The sequence below is a fragment of the Erpetoichthys calabaricus genome, chromosome 17, assembly GCF_900747795.2.
Source record: "Erpetoichthys calabaricus chromosome 17, fErpCal1.3, whole genome shotgun sequence".
Classification (NCBI taxonomy): Eukaryota; Metazoa; Chordata; class Cladistia; order Polypteriformes; family Polypteridae; genus Erpetoichthys; species Erpetoichthys calabaricus.
This window is the reverse complement of record NC_041410.2, coordinates 5,068,393-5,088,136: the sequence shown is the minus strand read 5'-3', so window position 1 is coordinate 5,088,136 and position 19,744 is coordinate 5,068,393. Positions and strand designations below refer to the sequence as shown.

General features: G+C 44.3%; 1 protein-coding gene across 1 annotated transcript; it reads left to right on the top strand.

Annotated features, from left to right (window-relative positions):
* Nucleotides 1–3,354: 3,354 nt before the first annotated feature.
* On the top strand, nt 3,355–15,743 carry LOC114667319 (uroplakin-1a-like). Its single transcript, XM_051920724.1, has 8 exons — nt 3,355–3,581; nt 5,370–5,458; nt 7,845–8,045; nt 9,900–9,974; nt 10,103–10,210; nt 10,661–10,831; nt 10,909–10,992; nt 15,092–15,743. Exons 2-8 carry the CDS (start codon nt 5,381–5,383, stop codon nt 15,134–15,136), a joined length of 762 nt encoding a protein of 253 aa, XP_051776684.1. The 5' UTR covers nt 3,355–3,581; nt 5,370–5,380; the 3' UTR covers nt 15,137–15,743.
* Nucleotides 15,744–19,744: the final 4,001 nt, after the last annotated feature.

The window sequence follows — 19,744 nt, the reverse complement described above, 5'->3', positions numbered from 1 at the left end:
ATCCACCTAACCTGCATGTCTTTGTACTGTGGGAGGAAACCCATGCAGACACGGGAAGAACATGCAAACTCCACGCAGGGAGGACCCGGGAAGCAAACTGGGTCTCCTTACTGCGAGGCAGCGTGCCACCCTACGAGTGATTTATGAGAGAGTTATTTTTCACTTTTTAGTACACTTTTTAACTTAATACTGTATAAGCATGGTTTGTAAAAAGTATTATATATATATAGCATAGTTTACTGTCAAATAATGCAAAGAGTACGCGACACGTATTTCACCCTAATTCTGGGCTCATCAGCTGTACACACTCACTGCACTCCCTCTCGGGAATCGAACCTCGGATGTCAAATTGTGATTCAGACTATGAATGCCATATATATATATATATATATATATATATATATATATATATATACTGTATATATAATATTGTTTTCAACTTTTTAGTCTAGGTTTGTTTTAGTATAATTTTGTAATCAATATTTGAACACTTCCTTTAATATTTCTATCCGTATACTCTACATCTATTAGTGAAATCTTGAACTATTCTTCATATGAAAGTTTCATTTCTTAACATGGATTAATTGATCAATTAGTGAAACTGATTATTGATTCGTGTATTGTCATCAGAAGTGAGTAAAAGTGAGTGCAAAATTTCAAGTCATTTGGAGAATAGGAAGTGGGTTAAATATCGATTACAAGATTTGTACCAGACAACAAATTAATATAAGCATGGTAATAATAATAATAATAATAATAAAGTGTGGTAATAAAATGGAGGAGAAATTCTCAGTCCTTCACATTTTCTCTTCACTTTCCTTCCAAGTATTTAATTAAACCCAATAGTGCATGATAAATACACACAGAGGTGTAAATGGAGAAATGCTGGTCTCTCTTGTTATTGGCATGTTATTGCTAATTAGCAGCCATTAAAAACCGAGACTAGAGCTGTTTAAGACTAAAATAAGCAGTAAGGGTTCAAAGTCTTAACGAGCGACACATCTAAAGTGAAGCACAAGTGTTACTGGAGCACTAAGGGCTTCTTAAGCAGTCGGGTTGGAGAAAAAACCTGTAGCCACTGCGGCCCTCCAGGACCCTGATGGAGGACCCCCTGCATTACAGCCTCACTCCAGCTTTATTTTATAACGGGCAAAAATTGCTTTGATTATTTCATGTGATTTTTATGTTTTTGGGTCCTGAATTCAAAAATGAAAACCATTGTACTGCATCATGACCATGACTTCACAAAACACTGTTCTTAGCTGTTATTCTTTTAGTTTTTGCACTATAATTAAATATCAGTATTTTAAATGATAATTTGAATCTTTTCTAATAATTTAATATTTAGAATATAGAAGTTGTCTGTCTGTCTGTCTGTCCGGCCTGGAAGTGCGAGGCTACAGCATGAAGCTCAAAGAGCCAGCAAGGCAGCCCAAAGTTAATGAGTCGGAAGAAGAAAGAAGGACGAGGCTACAGCATGAAGCTGAAAGAAAGCGACTCTGTCGTAAAAGTGAAACCTCCGAGGAAAGACAAACAAGAGAGAAACTCGCTTAGCCGCTGATAGACAAGGGGGGCGAGCACATCCACAAAACGAAACTGCCGACTCTGCATTTCATTTTTTTTCTGACCATTTCAGTAGTTTGTAGAAGCCCGGGCGTTTTGCAGCACAGGCTTACACAAATCAAGTTAAGCTGGGGAGCAGGCACTGGTAACGAAACAGCTCGGGATCCCGGTTGGCAACCCCCCAGGCAGACACGTGGTCCAGTCCCACCCTCTGGAAACGACCCCTAATCTGGTGCTGCCAGGTGTTAGTGTGAGTGTCCCCTTGGCTGGATCCCCCTCGGGGGAAATGCGCCACATGGCCATAGTGCTGTGACTGATGCCCCCTCACAATGCTGGTCATGTGCCTCATTCAGAACTCCGTGAGCAACACAAAGTCAGACCAGCGGTGCCCAAGGACCCTCTGAAGAGACACAGTACCAAAGGGGTCCAGTCTCAGTCTCAGGTCACAAGATAGCGTCCATGGGAGCACCAGGACTCTAAAGACTTGGACCTTCGTCGTTTTGCAGATATCGGGAGTGCCACACACCCCTTTCCAGTGACCTCATGACCCCCCCATGCTCTCCCAATCCGTCTACTGACTTCATAGGAAGAGTCACCAGAGTCATGAATGTCACTGCCGAGGTCAGTAATCCTCTTACACAGCTAACTTTATATGACCAAATGTTTAAAGCAAAGCACTTATTTGGTCAGACTGTACCTGGAATTGAACCTGAAGGTGAGTCGAAGCAGCGGGTAGCGGCACGTGAAGTCGTCGGAGGCCCAGGTTTTCTCTGCGAGTGGGACAGCAAAGCAAAGGGTTTCCATTGGGTTCAGAAGGAAAAAGCTACAGCTTGGTGCCAAACACATCATCAGAGCCAGCTTGGTGGACCCAGATAAAGTGCTGCTACCTCCACCTCATATTAAGTTTAGTGTAATGAAGCAGTTTGTCAAAGTCCTGTCAAAAGATGGGAGACTGCTTTATGGATCAGTGCTCAAAGTGCCTGTGGTGAAGCTGAATCCGATTTTAGAGAACTGATTTCTGATTCCGAAGTTTGATGGTGTCATGAACGACCTGGAATGAGAAGGTTGGGTATCGTTCAAAGAAGTAAGATTTAAAGTAACAATAAAGAACCAAATTATAAAGAAACTGTGAAAAAAATACTAAACGTTCTGTGTAAGTGAACCTTTATGGATTGTTGTTTTCTTTACATATATGTTTTAAGTATTCAGTTCACTATTTATATGTTAAATTGATTTAGAACAAAATTGTATCATCCCTAATGAAATGATAAGTGTCAGTGTGTCCATCTGGTTTCTGTGTCATTCCAAAAGATGGTGCATCACAAACATTTGTAGTAATAAAATGAATTGCTTTGCCATTCCAACAGATGGCGATCACAAACATGAACACTTGTATTACGAATCCTATATCAAGTACCATTTAGTAAAGATATATGTATTGCATAGAGCACTGCAAAATTCAATGATGGGTATAAATTAATTACTTAGATTACAACCCTTCTTAGACTGTTAACACAGCTATTGTGAATAAATTGTTTCCATTTGTTAACTTTTAAATTTCTTTTCAATGATGAACTTAAATGTAATGTGATATTTTTATTGTGTTCATGAATGCAAATCAATAACTTCACAATTAAATCTTTTTTATGAGTTTAATTTTGCAAACCTGTGTGATTTTTTAAAATCACAAACATATTCCACTTAAGGGTTTCGAAGACTACATTAATTGTAAAGTGGCGCCACCTTAAATGGACGCGCGCTGCCCGACCACGTGACTGAAGCCGGCTGCGCTTTAATTTTACGCGGCAGAGGAGACGACTGAGGTGCCCCGGCCCGGCAGCGTGGGGTTCTAGTCACTCATTCAGCGGGGTGCGCGACAACCCATTCGTTTGGACGTTTGTAATCAAGGTAAATTCTTCAGACCGGTTTAAATTTAAAACGTAAGCTTCCGTTACGACATTGCGGCTTTAAAGCTAATTGCTCCCATTGAGGCTATCAGGTGGCCGCTGCACAGGTAAGTCTTTTCGAATCGTTGATTCGCTTTTGGCGTGCAGATCGTGGTCGCCATGCTGTTAATGTCATAAAACGAAGCAATTTTAAAAAGGGTATCTCGTGTTTTACAACTTAAATTCATACATTGGGAGTCTTTCCCGCTCGCGTGTCCATGGAGAAAAAAAAATATGAAAGTCGGACGATTTATTTAAAATAACGAGGCCAAGTGCCGCTACACCGCAGTGGAGCCGCCTTCGTGTCTTGGCTGGCGCTCTTCTCCTTGGGCTGTCTATGGAGGGATATTTCAGACACAAATAATACACGCTCGAACAAAAACTAGGGTGAAACTTGGGTATAAATGTGTCACGAAGTATATCTGTCGTTGCGTATAATCTTTAAGCATTTATGTCTTATTTTTTTCAGTTGATACGACATGAAAGCTGTCAATGTCACTCGTCAAAGTGGAGAGGGTGGGCTCTAGCGAGTCCTGTTTATTTCTTTCAGAGGTCTCACTTAATATTTTGGTCTGGAGATGGGCCTGTCCCCCCACCCTGAATTAGATGGATAGATGTGGTTTATTTGGTATCTATCTATCTAATCCTGCAGACTATAGTAAACTTGGTTCTATCTATCTCTATCTAAGTTTACTATAGTCTGCAGGATTAGATAGATAGAGATAGATAGAACTAAGTTTGGTATAGTCGGCAGGATTAGATAGAACTCTATCTATCCAAGTTTACTATAGTCTGCAGTATCTATCTAATACTGCAGACTATAGTAAACTTGGATAGATAGTTCTATCTAATCCTGCCGACTATACTAAACTTAGTTCAATCTATCTCAGCCTACCTATATAAGAGGATAGCTGTTTCCGTCATGGTCGTAAGGTGAATATGATTCTTAAGGCACAGGGTTTGAAGTGGGTACACCGTACTGGTACCTCTTCCAGTTTCAGCATAGGGTACTGGCACCTTTTCTTAGTGTGACACGGAGTACTGTCACCTCTTTGTGAATCTTCACAGGGGGACCACACCCCAACAATTTGATCAAATGTCACTATCTCTCTTAACAATGCTTAGTGTAACCATATTTCTGGTGATAACTCGGAGTGCTTTAACAACCAAGTCACGTGCTTGTACTATTCAGATGAAAAAATACTTTTTTTTGAAAATGTGGATTTAATCTCCAATCCAAAATGATTTGATTTTATACTTTACCTGCTTCTCCTGTGTGAGCTCTGGCAGGTGCAGGGACTGAAGCAGAATTTTGTGATTTTTATGGTACAACACTTGAGCCACAAGTGGGCTGTAGTGCCCCCCCAACTTCATCATAATGTCATATTTGTAATACCTCATAGCTCAATTTAGGATTGCGGGAAGCTGGAGTGTGTCCCACAAACTCCCACAATTAACCAAGGAAGGAGGGAGGAAAATGCATGCAAACATGTGGCTGAACTGTACACGGACAATGACTGGGCTTGGAGTTTGTAAGAGGAGATCGCTACCTACTGCACCACCTTACCATCTGTGACACTTTCTGAGCAGTGTGTGTGTGACAGCTGATTATGGATTGGATCCTTTGCCCATGAACTGTGTGAAGAGGTTACAAGATGGATGGGTGCTGAATATAAAATCTGGTTGCTTTTTGCAAGGGCTGCAGTAAAACGTTTAAATGAACATTAATCCACTTTCATAGAATTGTATCAGAGATGTATGTTTGTCACATCCTGTCATTTTCTAACCTGCTTAATCCAGACCAGGGTGGTGATGTAAAAAATTATTTATTTATTTTTTTGCATATTTTGTAAATTTTAGGGAAATTTGAGATGGCAATGAGTGATGAAGAGAAAGGAGGCTCGGTAGGACTTAAAGCCTTGCTGGTCTTCTGCAATGTGATTATTGCGGTAAGTTGCAGTTTTCACCTTGGCACGTGCCCCCATTTACCTCATGCACCTATCTTTCATTTCCCATGATGCACTTCTGCGTCCAAGTGTCCCAGTACTCAACCTGGAGATCAAAAGTCCTAAATGTTCAGTCCAGTACTGTGACTTGGACATCTGAGATTGATGAGCGTCTGCAGTTGTTTATTAGCAATGTAACACGTACAGCAGCGTGTAAAGCAGAGACAGTGTCTACTAATCTCAATACTAAGTATTCTTATTACTTTGGCTGCTCCTGTTAGGGATTGCTACAGCAGATCATCCAATCTCATTACTAAGTATATCCAACCATCCATTATCCAACCCGCTATATCCTAACTACAGGGTCATGGGGGTGTGCTGGAGCCAATCCCAGCCAACACAGGGCGCAAGGCAGGAAACAAACCCCGGGCAGGGCGCCAGCCCACCACAGGACACACACCAGGGACAATTTAGAATCGCCAATGCACCTAACCTGCATGTCTTTGGACTGTGGGAGGAAACCCACGCAGACACGGGGAGAACATGCAAACTCCACACAGGGAGGACCTGGGAAGTGAACCTGGGTGTCCTACCTGCGAGGTAGCAGCGCTACCACCGTGCCGCCCCATACTAAGTATATTTAATCAAATTATATTTTATCTGCTATAATACAGAAGTCCAGTCATCTGGAGCCTGCTCTGGTGGCCACATTTCTTTGCTTCCCTAAACAGCCTGTGGACCACCGTGATCTTGTTTGGTTTAGTAGGTTTAAGAATGTTTAATTATGGTCCTGATCACATTTACATAAACTTGGGCTTCAGTCATGTTGCTCACTCCATCATCTGCTGGAATATGTGAATTTCCCCCTGGGATTAATAAAGTATCTATCTATCTATCTATCTATCTATCTATCTATCTATCTATCTATCTATCTATCTATCTATCTATCTATCTATCTATCTATCTATCTATCTATCTATCTATCTATCTATCCTTCTGACTCTCCTATTGAGGCTGGTGGTGCCAACACATTTCTTTGGACAGATCAGGCCAATGAATGACCACCTCAGTGTTGTTGGGTGAATCCCCCCCCCCCCCCCTTTCCATTCACCCTAATATGTGGTCATCTTCTAGTGTGACACCCTCATGAAAGTTGTCCACGGGGCAGCTCCAAACCGACTTAGCGTTACTAGTATGAGACACTGCTCCAGCTGAGTGCCGCAGATGTGGGTTGGATTTGGTCAAAAGCGGGGCCATTCACATGTCCGCCATGCCATCTCTCCACTTCACTGGCTGCCCCACAAAACTCATTGCCGCATTTCGAGGACGTGCCTGCATTTATAAGTTGGCCAGACGCACACGGACGCTGTTTGTGGAATGGTGGTGAGGACTGGCAAGATGCGCATCTCTTTCATCCACATGGGCAGGGTGTCGAATTCCGGGCCTGGAGGGCTGCAGTGACTGTGCGCCTTTTCCTAATCGGTGACCAGTTTTCACTGCTAATTAACTTCTTTTTCCCTTCATTTTAACAGCCCTGTTTTTAAGGAAGTTGATTCTTTTCATTAAATGGCAGCCAAACAGAAATGAGACGTGAGACGAGCCAACAGATGACCAGCTAAATCGGGGCTTCAAACTCCAACCAATTCCTTAATGAGAAGCCGATTCTTACTGTTAAACCCGTTCTTTAATTCCATGGCTTGTTGCTGCTCTCATTCTGCCACAGCAGAACTTTCCAAAACTGCTGATTTTTCTGTTTTTTGTAAGGGACACCATCAAGATGTGTTGGTGACCTGAGCAGATCAACCTCACCGAGACCTTCACCTTTCTTTATTTTCAGATATTGTGTGATGAGCTGGTCACGTGGCGGCTCGTTTTGTGTCTCATTATTGTTTGGCTGATGAGTTAGGGGCCTGAGTCAAGTTAATTAAAACTAAGACAAAAGAACTTTAATTGGCAGCAAAAACTGGTCACTAATGAAGAAGATGGTTAGAATGAAAACCTGAAACCACAGTGGGCGCCCGGGACAGAGTCTGAGAACCCCTGATCTAGGGAATGTGGAGCCGTGATGTTCAAGAGGTGAGATGGACCTCAACACGTCAAATGATCATCGTCTTTACTGTTTAGTGGAGAGTTGGGTGGTTGAACAATAGGTCAGCTTGACCGGAGTACAAATGTGCTCATTGGTATCATCAGTCTGGTTCTGGGCCAAGCGAACTTGTGTGGTGTTGTGCTGGGTCTCTGCCGCCATCTGGTGGTTAGCAATGGATCTGCAGCCTTTGAAACCTCCCGTAATGGAGGCCTTTTTTTATCTTGTTGGTTTCGGACTTGTGCAGTAGAAAATGCTTGAAGTCTTCTGTTTTTTTTCATGGACCATTTGCTTTGTCCACAGCTCTGTGGTCTGACGCTTTATGCGGAGACCATCTGGGTTGCAACCGATGCCTACAAGGTGTACCCCATCGTGGGTGTGACTGGGAAAGATGACATCTTTGCTGGGGCCTGGATTGCCATTTTCACGGGCTTCGCTTTCTTTTGTACGGCCATCTATGGGATATTTGCATTGATTCAGGAAAATCGTCTAATGGTGGTGTTGGTAAGTGCCGGGTTTGTATCTTCTCTTTGCAGATCTTTTTTTTAGAGAAGGCTGATTAAACGGATTGTTTCACTTTTTATTTTACCGTTTGGCCTTAAAAAGCACTTGGGTTTGGCCAGATAACATACAATACACAAAGATATGAAAGTTATCGTTCATATCTGCTGTTTATTGCCTTTCATATTTTTATAGCGCACCTCTTATGCGCATGGCTATTTTAGCACCTTTCATTTCTTACTGATCTAGCAAATAACTTTTTCTTTGTCCTGGTTATTTAGCACCTGTCTATTATATAGATTGTGATGGGCGGCCACGGTTACTACCTGGCCGGGACGCCAACTGAGTGGAAGGACCAGGGGAGAGGACATCGGTGAGGCAATCCCTCCCCTGGGACACTAGAGGGCAGCCCTCCTGGGTGGCTGTGGCACCACGGATTCCCGCAGGGCATGCTGGGAGCTGGAGTCTGGTGTAGCCCTGTTGGGTTCCATGGGGGCCACCAGGGGGCGCTGCAGTGCCCCATAGAGTAGGGGTGTCAAACTCCAGGCCTGGTGGGCCGCAGTGGCTGCAGGTTTTCATTCTCCCGTTTCCTAATCGGTGATCAGTTTTCACTGCTAATTAACTTTTTCCGTTCATTTTAATTAGCCCTGTTTTTAAGGATTCAGTCCTCGGAGTTGATTCGTTTCTTCATTCAACAACAGCCAAACAGAAATGAGACATGAAGCGAGCCAACAGATGAACAGCTAAACTGGGATTTCAAACTCCAACCAATCTCTTAATCAGAACCCGATTCTTGCTGTTCACTAACCCCGTTATTTTATTCCATGGCTTGTTGTTGCTCTCATTCTGTCACAGCAGACATTTCCAAAACTGCTGATTTTCTGTTTTTCCTAAGAACACCGTCAAGATGTTTTGGTGACCTGAGAAGACCAACATGACCGAGACCTTCGCCTTTCTTTCTTATTCAGATATTGTGTGATGGCCACAGGTGAGCCGGTCATGTGGCGACTCATGTTGTGTCTCATTATTGTTTGGTTGCTAATTAAGGAATAAGAAACAACTGTGGGGCCTGAGTCACGTCAATTAGTAGCAAAAACGGGTCACTAATGGAGAAGATGGTTAGAATGAAAACCTGCAGCCACTTCGGCCCTCCAGGACTGGAGTTGGACACCCGTTGGTATAGAGGACCTCCAGCGCACCTGGGAGTGATACCAGGTAATACTGATGAGCCACCTGGAACAGTCCTGGGACCTGCATAAGAGGAGAGCCGCCTCACTGCATTCAAGGGCCAGAGTCAGGAGGAAGAAGACGGAGCTGGATGGACTGGACTGGCGGCTAGAAGGGACGGTGTATTGCGGTGTTGGTGTTTTGTGCACTTTAAGCTGTTGAACCTGTGTCCTGTCTGGGTTAGGGTGGCTCTACGCCCCCTGGTGGCTTCACAAGATGTATGAGGGTTTTTCATGTTTTAATATCTTAGTGTCTGTCTCATCCTTAGTGTCTTGTGTGTCGACTCACAAATGTAGTGCCTGTCATAGCTCCCTTTTGTCTTCTGTAGTGCCTTTCATACCATTTGTGCAAATCTTGTATCTATATTATTCTGTAATGATTTTATAACCTATTTTTACTTTCCTGTTGTATTATCTCTCTTATGTGATGCCTTTTCATGTTCTGTTTTATATAATGGATAACTTTTCATACAGTGTCACTCGCCTCTATTGATGTAATCCATTACATAATAAATGTCTACTGGCTTTCGTGTAAAGTCCGTGAAGGCTTCGGTCTTTAGGCTGAAGAGCTCGTTGGATCGTCTTGTTGCCTACACTTTAATGACTCTGCCATTTCTCTCCTCCTTTTCAGTATCTCGGGCTCCTGTTGATTGTCTACATTTTTGAATGTGCCTCGGCCATAACGTCCTTCACTCACCGTGACTATGTGAGTACTACTCACTCTCTACAGATGGCGATGGGCGCCTTTTTGATTTTTGCACACCCTGGGTAGACAGTTGGTCTTCGTTCAGTCCGAACAGACTAACTGCAGGCCTGTGTCTCTCCTTTTTATAGATGGTGTCCAGCAGCAACCTGATCAAGAAGCAGATGCTCCGATATTACACTGACAATTCAACCCCAGGGCAGCTGATTACAAATACCTGGAATAAAATCATGCTAGGGGTAAGTAAAGCTCGGCTGCTGTAGAACATCCTACCAGTGCCACCATTGTTTGTTCATATACTGAAGCCTTTCAGGAGGACTTCATGGATGCAGGGTGACTTATTATGGTGCCATGGTTTGTTTCTCCTTTTTAATATACAATTAGTGCACTAGAAGCTGAAGTGACACCTCACCTATGATGTCCAATGTAGGGACAAAGCCTTGTTCATCAGGCTAAAATGAAGTCTGCAACTAATTCTGTAGAAGCTGGCAATCAACACTTGTCATCCTTCAGCTAGCAAATCTGAGTTATTGCTGAATGACTCCTCCTTTGATTGTTCTCTTTAAATTAAACTTTAAGTTGCCAGACCTGAATGACATTCCATGAACGTTTTTCTAACTTGTTCGATCCTGCAGTTTTCATTAGGAGTCCAATTAACCGAACCATCTTTTTCTTCCACCTTCCATCAGCAACAATGCTGCGGCACTGACGGCCCCCTGGACTGGATCAACTACAACTCCACCTTCAGCGCCACCAACACAGCGCCTTGGCCTCTGAACTGCTGCGTGCGCCTGCGCAACTTCGAGGTGGCCGACCAAGGCGCCTGCTACGCCGGAGATGTCCGCTACGTGCTTACAGACGTAAGGTCCGCGCTGAGCGGCTCGCGGTGATCCGAGAGGCTCCCCTAAACCGCCCTAATCGTTATGTTTTATTTCAGGGCTGCTTCAGCTACATTGCATATTCCATCAACCGATACACCTGGGGAGTCTCCTGGTTTGGATTTGCCATCCTACTGTTTACGGTACGCGGCTCTTGTGATTGAACGTTTTGGTGATTTCGTGTGCGGCGTGGGGGCGCAGTGGTTAGCGCATCATGGTCTCAGAATCGAGCCTGGCGCCCAGTTACTGTCTGGCTGTATTCGTGAGTGGCTCGGGTCTCCAACTGAAAGACGTGACAGTTTAATCGGCAACTCAAAAAGGCCTTGCTTGGTTCTTTATAGGTGTGAGGGTTTTTTTTTTTTTAACATCGGGTAAAGTACTCGGTAAATATAAGGTAACCCCCCCACACACACACCCACTCCTTATTCCACGTTGTCGAGGCAGTGGGCCCCGGCGGCATTGTCGTGTAACTTTTTTTTTTTTTTTTAAACATTTATAAAAAGGTGAAATGTGAGCGCTAAAAATCGCATACACATCCTGTGCCTTATTTATTTACAAAGGTCTACCTTTTAAAAATTGAGAGAGAGAACCGGAGCAGAGGTAGAGAGAATGCAACTACAGTGCTGTGCAACAAAGGTGAAGAGTAGAATCATCCGCTATTAAACATGATGAACAGCAGAGGGCGATATTTGTGCAGTTTAAACAGAAGCTCATTGGAGTGACGATACTACAGTACTGGCTACTAAATGAGTGTATTCAGAGTTTACTGTTGGCACGTCGGTGTCTTTTTTACGATGTGACAGATTAAATATTTTATTGTTGTTGGATTATTATCTGTTAATGTAACCTATAATTTTTTTTTTTTACGTTCTCCTAATGTGTATAACGCGTCGGCGTCCGTGCACATAGCATTGTAATAAAAATGCCAACAAGCATTTTGCTACTGGGATTCTTTCACCTGTACTTGAACAAATTTCACTTGCTGACTCCAAATCTGAAAACCATTTTCGTCCAGCACGTCCCGTTTTTTAGTTCTGATGTTCCAGGTCTTGGACAACCAGGGTGACTGGACAGTAAAGGCGATGCGTTTCAGCATTTAAGACATAAGTTTGGTCTCAAAGTGAAGCCAAAATGAAGGAAGGTGTTTTTGCTGGCACAAAAATCCGCGAACTGATGTTTGACGAGGAGTTCAAAAGGAAACTGAAGCCCACTGAGTCAGCACCCTCATTCGTGCGGGTTGTCCAGAATTTTCTTAGAGAATTACGCTGAGCTTGTGGAGAACCTGCTGAAAGCGTGTCGGCTTACGGGAGCCCGAATGTCACTGAAGACGCATATTTTATATCCTCATCTCGACTTTTTTCCACCAAATCTAAGCGATGTCCGAGATGCGTATGGGGAAAGATATAAAGGTGATGGAACACTGATATCGGGGAAAATTCACGCCGAGCATGATGGGTGACTACTGTTCGTTCATGCAGAGAGATGGACGTGCAGTACAAGCGTAAAAGCAATTTTGAGCTCCCTGACCTCGCTTTTATATTGAGGTCAATTGACATAAATATACTTTAACGTGTCTCTGGTATAATCTTCTGGTTTAGTTTAAGAATAAACAAACTCCAGATATCGTGTTGATATTCAAAAGTGTCAAAACGTCAATGATGTGTATTTCAAAAACCTGACGTGCTGGCTTAATTCCGGTTTCACATATGAAATGAGTGTACAAAACTTAATAAAGAGAGGCTCTGATGTTCCCAGCAGCAAACAAAAAATGTTTAGTAGACCAGTGTTAGGCGACTGGCAGGGACACTCCGGTCCCGACCCAGGAGCGGTATATTTATATCCAGATAGACCGTACAAAATGTGTTTTTTATTTGTAGAATTTTAGGGTGTGTTTGTGTTCTTTCTTCTTTTTCATATTTTGACACCGCTGGGACTGCACCAAATTTCGTTGTATTTGTTACAATGACAGTAAAGATTCTGATTCTGTTAAATCTCACGTGTTTAGATAGATACTTTATTAATCCCAAGGGGAAAGTCGCATACTCCAGCAGCAGCATACTGATAAAGGCAATATTAAATTAAAGAGTGATGACAATGCAGGTATAACAGACAGTAACTTTGTATAATGTTAACGTTTACCCCCCCGGTGGAATTAAAGAGTCGCATAGTTTGGGGGAGGAACGATCTCCTCAGTCTGTCAGTGGAGCAGGACGGTGACAGCAGTCTGTCGCTGAAGCTGCTCCTCTGTCTGGAGATGACATTATTTAGTGGATGCAGTGGATTCTCCATGATTGACAGGAGTCTGCTCAGCGCCCGTCGCTCTGCCACAGATGTTAAACAGTCCAGCTCCATGCCTACAATAGAGCCTGCCTTCCTCACCAGTTTGTCCAGGCGTGAGGCGTCCTTCTTCTTAATGCTGCCTCCCCAGCACACCACCGCGTAGAAGAGGGCGCTCGCCAAAACCATCTGATAGAACATCTGCAGCATCTTATTACAGATGTTGAAGGACGCCAGCCTTCTAAGGTAGTATAGTCGGCTCTGTCCTTTCTTGCACAGACCATCAGTATTGGCAGTCCAGTCCAGTTTATCATCCAGCTGCACTCCCAGGTATTTATAGGTCTGCACCATCTGCACACAGTCACCTCTGACGATCACAGGGTCCATGAGGGGTCTGGTCCTCCTAAAATCCACCACCAGCTCCTTGGTTTTGCTGGTGTTCAGGTGTAGGTGGTTTGAGTCGCACCATTTAACAAAGTCCTTGATTAGGTTCCTGTACTCCTCCTCCTGCCCACTCCTGATGCAGCCTACGATAGCAGTGTCATCAGCGAACTTTTGCACGTGGCAGGACTCTGAGTTGTATTGGAAGTCTGATGTATATAGGCTGAACAGGACCGGAGAAAGTACAGACCCCTGTGGTGTTCCTGACCACAATGTCAGACCTGCAGTTCCTGAGACGCACATACTGAGGTCTGTCTGTAAGATAGTCCACGATCCATGCCACTAGGTATGAATCTAATCCCATCTCTGTCAGCTTGTCCCTAAGGAGCAGAGGTTGGATTGTGTTGAAGGCGCTAGAGAAGTTTAGAAACATAATTCTTACAGCACCACTGCCTCTGTCCAAGTGAGAGAGGGATCGGTGTAGCATGTAGATGATGGCATCCTCCGCTCCCACCTTCTCCTGATATGCAAACTGCAGAGGGTCAAGGGCGTGTTGAACCTGTGGCCTCAGGTGGTGAAGCAGCAGCCTCTCCATGATCTTCATCACATGATGTCAGAGCAACAGGCCGAAAGTCGTCCAGCTCACCAGGACGTGATACCTTTGGGACTGGGGTGATACAAGATGTTTTCCAAAGCCTCGGGACTCTCCCCTGTTCCAGGCTCCGTTCAGTTCGCTTGCAGGACCTTCAGAAACAGCCGAGTGATTTGGAGACTCGTACAGGAGGAGCAGCAGCGCCGCAGAGTTAGTGACGCTTTCAGGTTCGTGTTGTTTTATTGTTTTAACACCGATCGTCCATATTTTAATTGGATTTTTTTTTCTCCGATGTTCAAACCCGCCCTGGAGCGCACTTGAGACTGCAGGTTTTCAATCTAACCGTATTCTTAATTAGTGACAAGTTTAAGGCAAAAACGTTAATTAGCAACAACGAGTAAATGAATTAAAACTAGGACTCGGACCACTCATGTAAAAAGAGAATTTAATTAGCAGTCATAACGGAATAGGCATTAAGCAATAATGAGCTGAAAAACGAGCCAACCCTGGACCAGCTAACCCTGTGTCTGTCCGTCGTTCAACATCTGAAAATAAAGAAAGGAGTATCGCTGATCCACAACACATTTTGACGGTGCTCTTCGGAAAAGACGACCCGTTTTGGAAATGTCTGCTACGGCAGCATGGGAACAGCAACGGGTCATTGTTTTAAATAACAATTTAAGAAGTTTTGAGTTCCTGACTTTGCCAGTCATCTGTTTGCTCCTTTCACATGTCATCGTCGTTGTCGTCGTCATCATCATCATCACAGTCGGGGCCCGCGGTGAACGTTTTGAGGTTGTGTTTTCAGGACTCAATTTAACAGAATCGGGGTTGTCGATATCACGACATCAATGACCAAGTCGGCAACGTCATTGAAAAAGTGGAACAAGCAACAGAGGAAGTGCCTGTGCCCGGGGGGATGTGTGCCACCGCAGCACCGTTAGCTTACCTAATTTTTCTTTGTGTATATTTTATTTTGTCCCCTTCTCTAGTTGCCAGTGATGCTCTTGGCGATGCTGTTCTATGTTCGCATCTGAGGGATTTCACGTTGTTTATGGCGCAGAGTTGAAGGAATTAAAGTCTCCTGACGCAGAAACACGAGAAGCAAGACAATCGGATTTTGAACCCTCCGCCATTTTGCTCTTATTCTAGAAACTTATTCTGACGTGCAGGCTACTCAGCTGCACCCGTCCTCGGACTTGGCCCAAATCTTTGAGTTACCGAACTGAAGATTTGTGGACAACACCACGTGTTTGTGTGTGAGGCACCAATTTACATAAGCGGCACTTTCAAGGGGGGGGGGGCGCACCTGCTTGATTTGCTCCGAACCTCTCACTGTGGGAACGCAAACTCTTCAGAGCGAAGTTAATAAAAGCCCCTCCTGCAAAAGAGCAGTTAAAGGCCGCGTAAAATAAATTCGGAGTAATTCGTTGCGGGTGTGTCATTGTCCGCCATTCCCTCAAAGAAAATTTTCAAAAGCGATGCAAACACCTGACCGTCCATCGGTTATAAGCGTCCTTGAATAACCACAAGGGGGCAGCAGTGTCCGCGTGTCTCGGTCTTTTCGCCGAGTATTCCGAAGGCCCACGGGCCGGACTGGCTGGCGGCTCAACATTCGCTCTGCGTGAGTCGGCGTTTTGGAAGTTGGGGTCCCTTTTTAAATGATCTGCATGTTTTGCTCTGATTGTAATAAAATTGAATTCCAGAAAATTCTAACGTCTTCAGGTGTATTTAATCCACAAAATGCAATCTTGTCCAATTCGTCTCACGTCTTGCATAATAAGGGATTCGTTTTTTTTCTAAATACGTACATTGTGACAAAAAATAACGGTCTGTGAGGGGAACGGTCTGTCTGCACAATCTGTTGGGTCTTTATTGGGTTCCTCGTAGCTCCATTCCTTTTACAAAGAACCATTTCATTCTGGGAAGAGTGCTCTGCATATCAACTTGGTGGTTTTAAGCTTTTAAAAAGCTCCTAACGTGTGCACCGCAGCTAACTACCTAGCAAGCTACGACAGAAGGATAAACCCGAACGGAACTCGTGTGATTGTATGGAGGAAGGGTCGGGATCCCGTTGCTGTTCTCAAATCTGTTATTTGTTCATTTTTATGGCACCTGTTACACGGCTAAATTTAAATGAAGGGTTCTTTCTGGAGCCTTCCTATGGATGGTTCTTTTGGTACCCAGAAATGGTTAACCTCTACCTTTTTTAATCTAAAGAAACAACTTTGGCTTATTTATTTATTAGCGTATCATGTAAAAACTTAAACCTGCTAAATCAAATTCAGATAATCCTTTTAGCTCTGCCCATTGGCTTGGCACAGCCTTGGACTGGATGCCAGTCAGTCGCTGGGCACACACGTTGCCAGAGTCTTTGAGGATTTGGCAGTAACGCCTGAGCACACAGAGAGAACATGCAGACTCCTAACAGACCGCAGCTGGGGAGGAGATGTGGGCACTGCAGGTGCAGAAGTAAACCGCTAGGGGGCTCTGCTGTTAGCAATGCGCCTAATATCGAGTCCCACTTCAGATTAAAGAGGACACTGAAAGTCTGGGCCTACGCTTTATTATTATTATTATTATTATTAATAATCAAACAATTCATTCTGGCAGCACATCTCCATTCAGCTGCATGGCTGTGGTGGGCGGACAACCACAAACAGGCAAAGGCGGAACGTGCAGACTCCACACCGACGATGACCCAACACGCCGGGTCGTTAAAGCAGCTATAGTGCCGCTCCATTTAAATGGCGGAAAAGCTGACCTGATATTAATGGACAGCTGATGGGACATCAACACCCACCGACTCCGGCCTGGTCCACATTGCTGTTCTTGGGGTCTGAGCATAATCTGGTTAGGCTGCAGTGACTCCGACATGCCAAGTCCGTGTAGTGCCAGGGTCACCAACCTGCCAGACTGGCGCCAGGAAAAGGGATGTTTGTGGCTGCGCTGACGAGAAGATGGGCATGAAAACCGGACCTTCGTCTCGTCAAGTAGATGAGCTTTTATAGTGAAAAATGTTAAAGGAACGGAGCAAACGATGCCAAATCATCCATCCATTATCCAACCCGCTATATCCTAACTGCTGGGTCACGGGGGGTCTGCTGGAGCCAATCTCAGCCAACACAGGGCGCAAGGCAGGAAACAAACCCCGGACAGGGCGCTAGCCCACCGCAGGGCACACACACACACACACACACACCAAGTACACACTAGGGACAATTTAGAATCGCCACGCAGACACGGGGAGAACATGCAAACTCCACGAAGCGATCCCGGGTCTCCTAACTGCGAGGCAGCAGCGCTACTCACTGCGCCACCTTTGGCACCGCCAGGGCCGGATTTTCCTATTGGCTAACTAGGCTTCAGCCTAGGGCCTCAAGATCAAGAAGGGCCTACATTCAAATTGTTAGCAAAATTAAAATTACACTATTCTAAAAACAGTGAACACTAAAACACTGAACCGAAAATAAGGAGAAATTCTACGCATATGACTAATAAACAAACATAATGTATTGGTTAATCACAGTAATGATGTATTTTATTATCTCTCATGTAATTTACAAACTTAAAAATGGAAGGTGAAAGGGCCTCATAAGTGGAATAGCCTAGGGCGTCTTTTCATATAAATCCGGCCCTGGGTACCGCTATGAATAAGTGGTTCTTCAGAGCGATGGCAGAGGGGACCCTTTGGGTTCCTTAAAGAGCCATCCATATAAAAGTTACAGAAATCAGATTAACGTGATGGTTAACAGGCTCCGCAAATAACCACAAACAGATGAATTTTAATTTAAAAAGGTTTTTAATTTTACAATATAATGTCGCAGGCTCCGTTCCGGTGTTGTTCTTCTGTTCGTATCCTGTTAGGTCACCTACTATACTGTACATTAAAGATCTCTGTTTTGTCCACAGGTTAGGAACCTTTTCAAAGATCCAGAATGAAACGAATCTTTGCCAAAAAAAAAGGTTCTACGGGGAACCACACAAAGCATTAGAGTTTTAAAGAGGGCTGCGTGTATGTGCATTGCCTGCGCAACCCCGGTGTCTCGTCCTGCTTTGCTTTAGAAATTCGGTATCTGTTGTAAAGCACACGTGTCCAGAAAATGGATATCTAAACGTGACCAGCTTGTTTACAGGAAACCCCAACGCAAGGTAGACGGCAAACCATCGAGTGTTACAAAATAAACACCAGGGGGCGCAATGGTGCGCGCCGATCCGCAGGAATTCTCCGCCCCACCGCGGCCCTGGTGCGGCTCGCTCGGCTCGTCTTCGCGCAGGTTTTCCTCCCCCACTCAAAGCCCCGTTGGTCAAGTTGACTGACCCGCCATCTGTGAGGTGTGCCGTGCCACCGGCTGTCTGGTGCTGGTTCCACCCTTGATCTGGATGCTGGCACGATAGGTTCTGAACGCTCGCAAACTGTGCAGAACTAAGCAGGGTACGAGCACGAAATAAAGGGTTAATGAAATACAGCGCACTATAAAATTCCTCTCTTTTCTGATGGATGAATGAACGTGACAGACACGAGTAATCGATCGCCAGGGGGTGGGCGCCATGAGACGCAAAGGCGAAGATGAGTTGAGGACTTTTAAATGACGAAAAGAAGAACAGCCTCGAGAAACGGCTTCCATAAAACAACCGATAACGTGATAGAACCGAACGTTAAAAAACAACCATCGGCAGGGCGGGGCGGAGCGGAGCGGCGGATGGTCGACTCCCTCACTGGCTAACCGTGCGAGCGGCACTTGATAGTCCTATAAATTAAAACTAAATAAATCGGTCACTGCCTTTCATATTTATTGGTCTATTGTGTAACACCTTTTCCCTTCCGTCTCTCTTATTTGGTATCTATTATTTAGTGTCTTTCACATCACTTATTATTCCATTAAATACCACCTTTCCTATCTATTAACCAGTCTATTATATAGCGCCCTTCATCTCTCAAAATTCTAAAATGTTCGTTATGGTGCCAGAGACGGCTTAATTGGTGCTAGTAAGAATTGCACTGTACTCCGTATATCTAACAATATAATTACGAGAGTCTCCATACGTGAGGCTCAGTTGTACTGCTTTACACGCGCCGTACATCTGGCAGTCTATTATTATAGCGCCTTTCACGACCAGCTGTGCACTTTACATCTGATAATTATATATTGCTTTTTATATTTACCTATCTTTCTATCGGTTTATAAGTTGCCTTTCATGTCTATCTAACCGATAATATATTCAAATTGTTTGTCAAGGCACCAGCATGCCGGCATTTACCTATCATTGTAAAGAGCCCTGGTATGATGCCCACCATTTTCAGGTGCCATATACGAGATCTAGTTATTCCATTTATTGTTATGATTGTACCGACGAGTGTATATGTGTACATCTTCATTGTAACAAAAGCTGATGAATAATGGTGTACCGACAAAAATATGAAGGAAGTTACTAAGGAGGGAAAAAAACCGAACAACTTTTTTTCTGTCCATTAATCACTAAAGATCTGGATTTCCATACAGCGGAGTATTCAAGCCCGCCACCTCAAGGTGGGACAGGTCGCTCTTAAGTGGCACAGAGGGGTTTGGGTGAACTCCGGAGGTTCCGAAAGTCCAAAGGCGGCTGAAGGGCGGGGTGCGGAGGCTGAAGAGCGCGTGACGTCA

Coding starts and splice junctions, on each gene's coding strand:
- LOC114667319 (XM_051920724.1), top strand. CDS start 5,381: ATGGCAATGAGTGATGAAGAGAAAGGAGGCTCGGTAGGACTTAAAGCC. Junction 8,046..9,899: donor ATCGTCTAATGGTGGTGTTG/GTAAGTGCCGGG, acceptor CCTCCTTTTCAG/TATCTCGGGCTCCTGTTGAT. Junction 10,832..10,908: donor TCCGCTACGTGCTTACAGAC/GTAAGGTCCGCG, acceptor GTTTTATTTCAG/GGCTGCTTCAGCTACATTGC.